This window comes from Anopheles gambiae, chromosome 3 (genome assembly GCF_943734735.2).
Source record: "Anopheles gambiae chromosome 3, idAnoGambNW_F1_1, whole genome shotgun sequence".
Lineage (NCBI taxonomy): Eukaryota > Metazoa > Arthropoda > Insecta > Diptera > Culicidae > Anopheles > Anopheles gambiae.
The window spans coordinates 78062270-78070750 of record NC_064602.1 but is presented as its reverse complement, the minus strand read 5'-3'; the positions used below and the strand labels follow the sequence as shown (position 1 = coordinate 78070750).

Here is an 8481-nt window from a genome sequence, read left to right as displayed (position 1 = left end):
GAGCGCTACCCGAAGCCGGCAATTCGAACTCGAACGCAGCGCAGCACAGAGTGACCAGAAATACCGATTTAGGGTGGTGGCAACGCTGATCGGTTCGGATTTACAGGGTTTTCAATGATATTATTGACATGTTCAGCGAGTTGTTGATTCGTCCGAGCATATTATTGACTCTTTCAGCGAGAAATTGAATTGTTCGGAAGCAGGCGTTGACATGTTCGGCGATACTTTGATTTGTGTTGGTTTTCGTGAAATCACCATTTTTTTTATGTATTCAACTTTTCAGTTTGTATTCAACAGTTAGTGTTGTTCAACTTTAAGTTCGCTTGTGGTTTAGTGGATTTAATTTTTTTTTTCTTTATGGTTTTTGTAAATATTTCTTCACTTCTTGGGAGAGGATTTTTCTTTTGTACAGGTTCTTGTTCTTGTGGTGGGTTTTTTTAAGTGGCTTATTTTGTGAAACTAAAAAAAATATGTTTTTATGTGTGTGGTAGTTTTGATACAAGGCCCTTTCAGTTGGTCCTTTTGGCATCTTATTTCTATCCTCCAGTGATGGAAAAGGATGTCTTTGGATTTCTCATGTTTGCAAAAACAAACGGAGTACCCAAACTTAGGAGGCCCCCCTGATGCGTGTGAGATCGGATTTTTTATTATTTTATTATTATTATTGTTATTTTTTGTGGTGTGGTGTTTGAATTAGGAATGTTCAATTAGGTGAAATATACAGCGAAATGAACTATTTGACAGGTGAAATAGCTGACAAGTACAGCAAAAGGGTTGAGGGAGATACAACATCCGCTTTCGAAATTCTATTAAAAATAATATTTTGTTAAGCAGAACATTCCCTAATTGGAAGAAATTCTGAACTGTAGACTGACAATTGACGAAGTACTCGATATTGAAGTTATTTAATAGATTTTATTACGATTTTGTGCACGTTATTTGTTTACATTGCACATCAGCTGGTTACTGTGATGCTTTATCCGTCAGATATTTCACCTGTCAAATAGTTCATTTCTTTGTATATTTCACCTCATGTGGCCTCGCGGTCAAAAGCAGGGTTCTCCATACAAACACATGAGTTTTAATTGCAATTTCCAGTCTAAATTACTCAAGCCTCAAAGCTAGAATTAAAAAATGTCGAAACAAGATCGTGTTTTCATTTATCCCATTGTGGATTAAAGAGATCAGATTGTACAATCTTGAATCAAAGTGTATGTTTACCAGGTGGTCTCATATCATGTTTTTTTAACCAAATTTGAACATAACTTTTTGACAGTACGGGTGAAAACTTTTGTTCAAACAAGCTTTCTGGAGGCTTGACGAATAAACAAAAAACTCTTAAAATCTTCATTCAGAAACAGAAGTGATAAAAATCAGCCTTCTAAATTCATACACCTTGGGATAAGCCCAGCTGTATATTATACCGACTTAGATAGCTGCTCGAAAATTGCTATACAATGCAATGACAGGCTGAAATTTCAGCCTACGAACTTAAAACGGAAAGTGCCCCTGTATCATGATTTGTGTATGAAATTTTATGAGCTAGAAATGGTGAAGATTAATGCAAAGATTTCATAGAACGATTCATTCATCTTGATTTTTCAATATCACTCATCTGTTTACTTCTATTCTACATTTTTGTAAGAAAAATTATTAAACAATCGCTTCCCCAGTGACATTTACCCGAAATTGATTTTCCATATTTGCTCGATTAGTACTCGATACGCCTGAAATTGTGGATTTGTGTGTGATGAAGTGTGTTAAAAGCACTAAGATTTGGTGTGTTCGTAAAATAGAACATTTTTTTCAAGCTTATTTTACATTCGTAGCTTTGATTTTGATGAAAAACAATAGCAAATTTTGTGTGACGTTATTTTATAATGAAATCGATATTCTTTACGTATAAAACGGCTACATGACCAAATATAACAATAGGACACATCATTTCCGATCGAATCTAGAAGAAAGCAAAGAAAAAACCGCATCACAGTTGATTATACAGGACTTTTTCTAAATTCCCTTAAACTGGTGCAGTTTAAGGGAAGTTTAAGGCTCCAGTTTAAGGGAATTTACTCGAATTCCCGATTATTCGTGCTCAAAAATGTCAATTGGGCTCCAGTTTAAGGGAATTTGATCGAATTCCCGATTATTCGTGCTCGAAAATGTCCATTGGGTAGGCCCTTCTGTAACCGTTAACCGTTGCTGTTCAGATTGTCAACTGGGTGTGTGGATCGGATCGCGCAGCTTTCCAAACGTCAACGAATAATTCCACCACAAAGAACATTCTTTTGTGCGAGTTCAAAGAAACGTGTTCGATTCGCATGCTTCTTGAGGAACAGAACGATTGAGTGACTTAGCAAGTTTCAATTACTAACCAGAGTACGTTTGTTTTATTTAGTGGCAGAATTCAGTTTGTTCTGTTTGCCTTCTGTTGCCTTAAAAAATGGAGGAAGCTATTGCGGCATTTCATGAAGGCATGGACACGTTTTACGAACCACAGTCTGTGACATGTAGAGCAAAAAATAAGCGTGTGTTGTTTGCAAAAATGTACGATACTTTCCTTAAACCCAGTATATTACAAGCAAAACTTAACAATCTAAGTGCTAAAGAAACCATCGAGTTCCTGGTCCCCAAAATTCTAGATTGGATTCGTAACAATTCCGTTCGTGAACAATTGAACTTGCGCAACGATGTAAAGGACAATACCAAAGCAGCTCAGCTACGGTCGGAAGGAAATAAAATGTTTCACCCGAACGTGAAACGCTACATCGAGGCCATCAAGCTGTACAATGAGAGCATCGCCTTTTCCGAAAAAGGATCGACAGAAAGGGCATTGGCCTATGCAAATCGCTCAAACATTTGTCTGAAGATGCAACGCTTTGAAGAATGTCTGAAGAACATTCGGCTTGCTCGTGAGTCAAACTATTCTGGAGAAAAGTTGAATCAACGCGAAAAAGAGGTTAAAAATGCTTTGGCAAAGGCTCGGAACAAGAATGCTTCATCGAGCAAGTTTTCTCCGGATGTGGTGGAAGAGCCCGAGCTAAGCTATCCGGCCAAGGAGAATGCGCCGCAAGTTGCCAACTGTCTGGAACTGCGCAAAAACGAAGAATATGGACGACATGTGGTGACCACTCGTAAGCTGAAGGTAGGCGATGTCGTGATGATTGAAAGGCCGTTCGTTACCGTGCTGAAGGATTCGTTCCGATATGTTCGGTGTGATTTCTGCCATGGCGAACGACCATTCACATTTATTCCGTGCGAAGGATGTACAATGGCCATGTACTGTTCGGAGGAATGTCTGAGGAATCGATATGAGTGCGGGCTTTTACGAGACTTGTGGGAAGTTTTCGAAGAAGTTTCCTTGATTGCTATTCGCATGATTGCCATTGCGATCGCCACCTTCGATAACAATCCAGAGGCATTGAAGGATCATCTCGATGTACTGGATGAATCCAATGTTAACGGGTTTACGATGGATTCGATAAAAGCAACGCAACAGGACATTTTCAACACGGTGTACGTGTTAACCACTAACCAAGAACGGCGAGACAGCATGTTTGTTGCATTCCATATCTTCAATGCTACCATCCTACATACCCTTGTTCTGGAAAGAACAGAGCTGGGACCGGTGTGCGAAGCAAACCCTGCAACAAACAAGTTTTTACTAGATTTGATCCTGCGATATATGCAAATCGTGAATTGTAACAGAAAATTGTTGTCCTTTAATGCGTACAAGGTGAAGGAATACGTACCTGAATCGTTTGCTGTGGGTTGCTACACACTGATCAGCATGCTGAACCATTCCTGTGCTCCCAACGTGGGACACATCACTTTGCCCGATGGGCGGTGTGCCGTTTTTGTCATCCGTCCAGTTCTCGAAGGAAGTCAACTGTTCGATAGCTATGAGTAAGTGAAATCGATAGAAGAAATGGACTCTCTTCATCTCACTATATATAAAATCGAAAATCGCCACAATGACGTGAGAGTAAACATTCAGCAAGAGAGAGAGATAGCCGTGAGAGCAGAGCTCTCTTAGCAACGCGCGTTGCTGCGAAAGGACTTGCTCCATGCCACACTGCCACCCCTCGGGTAATGAGGGCAATGGTTACTTAAATTTTTTGTTTACACAATCCGATTTGAAAACACGTGGTTTTGGATATAATGATTTTTTTTAATAATCAAAGTTGCAAATTAGCCACCTGATGATAACGTGTCCTATTTCATACCCCTTTTCATTATAAATCAAGATATTCAAGGCAATATTTAAAAAAAAACATGTTTGAAAACTATGCAAAATAGCTTAATTGTGAAATGGTTGATATTCCAATTCATTCAATCATTAATAAAGCCAACCATACTCATTATTGATGCTTAAGCACCTTGAATACTACATACATCGTTGTTATCATAAGTGTGGTACAGAATATCCTGTAAAACGGGTTGCTATACCCAGGACGTCGAACATGTACACTCCCTCAAACCTTCCTCTATTTGGCGTAACGTCCTGTGCGGACATGCCAGCCTGTATAGGCGTTCGAGACTTAATTCATTACCACGTAGACGGATAGTCAATCCTTGCTACGGGGGGACGGTCCATGAGGTTGAACCCATGACGGGCATGTTATTGAGTCGTTCGAGTTAACGACCACGTACCACGGGATCGCCCCAAATCTACTACTCCCTCAAATCTACTACTCCGCAATATTTGTTGAGTCGGGACCAGGTAAACGCATGACAATAAAAGGCGGTTGTAGCCGAGAGACCCTAAGTGGCCATATGCTAAAAAGCCTTGCTGAAATTCCGAGCCAGAAAGCGGCGGATGTTGATGGCTTGAAAGTTAAAATTGAATTTGTAACGATTAGCTCGCGGGCGGGAAGAACTACTTATTTCAGGATGTCCTTCCGAAACAAAGCACTAAAGGGAGAGATGGTTCATTGCGCAACATGACTGCAACATACTGCGCGTTAGGTGAGACAACCATGCGCACTGCATTCAGCCGGATCAGCGTCAACTGCAGAATGATCCACAATGAAACTATGCTTACTGCTTACTAAACTATGCTTAACGTGCCCAAGAGGGCTGAAAAGATTCTGACTGTATCTATCAAGAGTGATGGTGATATCTACCATGTGATGTAATCACCGTACTATGGAGTTGATTAAGAACAATCACGTTATAATTAAGGAAACGTGAAATTTGAAGCAAAATCTGAAAAATGTGGGGCGGCAAGAGTAAATAAAATAGTTTGCAAGTAAACGCGAATTTAGTTGATTGATCTGGAAAGGGTATAACAGTGTTGAACCATTATTTTCTATATGAGTTATATGAGTTATATGAGGGGATATGTTCACTGTTGAAATTTGATATTTGGCGCAACAATAACATTTGTCTCATACACAAATACCAATTCCATTCAATACTTCAAAATCAGTTTCAGGATAATAAAATAAAATTTTGACGGCGTTTTTGGAAATGACCTTTTTGAAATTTAAGACCGGGAAAATTTACATTAAAAATGTTCTATGCATCTATTACTTATTATCTAACGTATGAAGCATAAGTCGAAAAAGAGTAGAAATGGAATTCGAACCATGTGTGATATCATATTTTTGTAGTTCAATCTTACATTTATGGGCACAAAAAACAAAAAAATGGATTGAAGCAAAAGTGAGCATTTCGAAAATTGTATGTTTTTAAGTACGCAATTGGGATTGGATCTAAAAATGTTGTATATGTATTAGCGGCACTCTATTTTTTTAATCCACTGCACATCAATACGTTATTCAATGAACACGTTGTTGAGGTTACTACTTAGCTATGCTTTCCAAAAAATCACGCCGATAACTAAAAAATAGTAATCAAAAAATTATACATTTGTAACAACAGAGGCATGGAACGTATCAGTTCGAAAATTACAAAATTGCGTGATTTGGCTCAAAAGTATCCTCATCGATATTTAACGGTTCTGCAAAGTACAGTAATAACTGTCCAGTAACTTACAAGGTTAACACATTTGTGGTGTAACGCATAAAAACAAATAGGTGTTTGAGTTATGGTTGTTGCCACTGAACGTGTAGAGTTTGAAAATAATTCGAAATTTGAGAACATCCGGTAGATTTTACCGCGCCTTAACTAGTCATACTAATAATTTCATTTGTTTCAGAGCGGGTCATATAACGCATGCACGAGCAATGAGGCAATCAATGTTGTCACACATATACAGCTTCCGATGCACGTGTGAAGCATGTACGTTCAATTATCCTTCAATTAATTGTAATATATCAAAAAACAGGAAAAAACTGTTCTATTATAATTCGATACTGACAACACATGATTCTAAGAATGTGCGCAAACTCATGTCGCAGCTACGGCATTTTCTTAATGAAACACCAAAATTGTATCCAGCAGATGAAGTTTGCATTAGTCAGCTAGCATTTGTAGGCTCTCTTCAAATACTGTACGCCCAAACATCTGAAAATGCGGAGTATTGGAAACACTGCAAACCGTAACTAATGTTCCCAGAAAAATGAGTGAAATTCTGAGTATAAATGAATTAATCTCCTTACGTATATGGTTAGCGCGAATTTTAACACATTTGATGTTCGTTCAATATGCCCATGAATTCGATTTGATGATAATAAACTGAATTTTTCTTTTTGATAAATAACAACTTAACATTTACTGAGTATTGCTATTCCTTCCGAAACTTCAACTTTTCTTAGATGCACTAGTGAAATAAATCAAATAAATGATCTCACACGATGTGAAGTGAAGAATCACTTCCCTTAAACGGTTCATATTATCTAAACGAAATATCACTCTAGGATCATGTGAGTTCCCGTGAGAAATTAAAAACTTCTCGGGATAAGGAGTACATCTGTTTCGTGTATTGACTCGGAAACCTCTTTAATCGTTAATGTGATGATGGATGGAAGTATATCTTTATCGGAGTATCCTGATTGTCTTGAACAGCCAGAGTGATCATTTATAGGGTAGCAAAAAAGCGATAGCATTTGTGTTGTATTAGAGATTGGGGATAACTAGGAATTGGCTTGGTTTATGATAAAAATATAATTCTCATCACCGTCTTCCGTGACAGTGTTCTTGGAGAGAGGGGTAAGGTAAATGTTGAAGGTTATTATTCCCTTCCTTCTTCCAATCGGCACTGCCGTGACCAGGATTCGAACCTGGGTTACTACGGCCACAACGTAGGGTCCTAACCACTAGACGATCACGGCTACAGACGGTGACTGCAAAGTTTCTTACACGAAGAGCTGAAGTTTCAATTCAAATCGATCGCTTTACTGTCCAACGTGGGGAAAGCATCGACTGGCCAACTGAAGAGAAAGTACGACAAAGAAACAGAGCGAAGCGTATGGAACAATACGATCGAATCTCCCTTCCAGGGTAGGGTAAACCAACAATGTAGAGAAACAAGATCAAAGGTAAGCATGGTGAATGTTATGGCTAAAAGTATATCCAAAATGTTATGGTCCCGTCCTCCGCCATCATTATCAATGAATACTACAAGTTCAATGAAGATCTGTCCAGTAAAAGTAGGATTTATTTAGAACAACGTATTGGATTGGATGAAAAAAATGTTTCCGCCCGGGATTGAACCGGGGGCCTTCCGCGTGTTAGGCGGATGTGATAACCACTACACCACGGAAACTTGCGTCTGTTGTTCTCTATGTATTTGTGAAATTTTGGGAAAGCTTAACATCCACTTTTAGATGATAAAATTCAGCCTTTTGCTGTAGCTCAAAGCTCGGCCAGGTTAAACAAATCGAAACTGTTCCACCATCGTACGTAAATTGCAACGAGAACATACGCAAATGAAGCATGTTTCTCATGAGAGCATGTGCTTGGAAAACGAAATAAAAATATAAATAAATCAACACATCATTCCATAATACCTTTAGCCGTTTCAACAAACGATGAACGTGGCCTTACCCGTAGGCCAATCCGCGGTACAGGTGAATGATTATTGATTATGTTCATGACTCATTAGGGATATTAAGTCCTTTGGCTGAGCTAAATACACTGCATCGACGTTGTTGGGAATGCTTTCTGAGTATCGGTTTATGATTTGACTGCTGCACAATTCAAATATTACTTGCTACGGTGACTTATGAACAATTCTGCCAACAAAACCATGGCGTCACATCCATTTAATTTACTCACGAGCAGGAACCCATTTCCCAAATTAATTGTAAACATGCCGATTCTTAGCGATATTGCGTCGTTCTAATGGATTTCTCTCCATATACTCCATGATGCACAACACATAACGAAACACCCTTTTTGCCCAAACCGACCACGTTACATCAATTCCGGCTCTTTTCTGGGAGATTTTTGTTCTATTGCGCTCCCTCGGCACCGATTGGCGATAGAAAAACAACTGCGAGGCAGTTTAAATTTAATTATAAACTGTTGTTTTTCTTCATCCTTGTGCAACCAAAAGCACACAGACTCTCACGC

General features: G+C 38.8%; 1 protein-coding gene and 2 non-coding genes across 3 annotated transcripts; 1 reads left to right on the top strand and 2 right to left on the bottom strand.

The window, feature by feature from the left end:
- The first annotated feature begins 2188 nt into the window (after positions 1–2188).
- LOC133393787 (SET and MYND domain-containing protein 4-like) lies at positions 2189–5315 on the top strand. Its single transcript, XM_061660295.1, has one exon. The coding sequence runs from the start codon at positions 2444–2446 to the stop codon at positions 3908–3910; it is 1467 nt and encodes a 488-aa protein (XP_061516279.1). The 5' UTR covers positions 2189–2443; the 3' UTR covers positions 3911–5315.
- A 1851-nt stretch (positions 5316–7166) lies between these two features.
- Positions 7167–7238, bottom strand: Trnah-gug (transfer RNA histidin (anticodon GUG)). Its single transcript has one exon. It is a non-coding gene; the product is annotated as a tRNA-His (tRNA).
- Positions 7239–7599: 361 nt separating this feature from the next.
- Positions 7600–7672, bottom strand: Trnav-aac (transfer RNA valine (anticodon AAC)). Its single transcript has one exon. It is a non-coding gene; the product is annotated as a tRNA-Val (tRNA).
- Positions 7673–8481: the final 809 nt, after the last annotated feature.

What these genes read in the sequence shown, in the direction of transcription:
- LOC133393787 (XM_061660295.1), top strand. Translation starts at nt 2,444, where the DNA reads ATGGAGGAAGCTATTGCGGCATTTCATGAAGGCATGGACACGTTTTAC.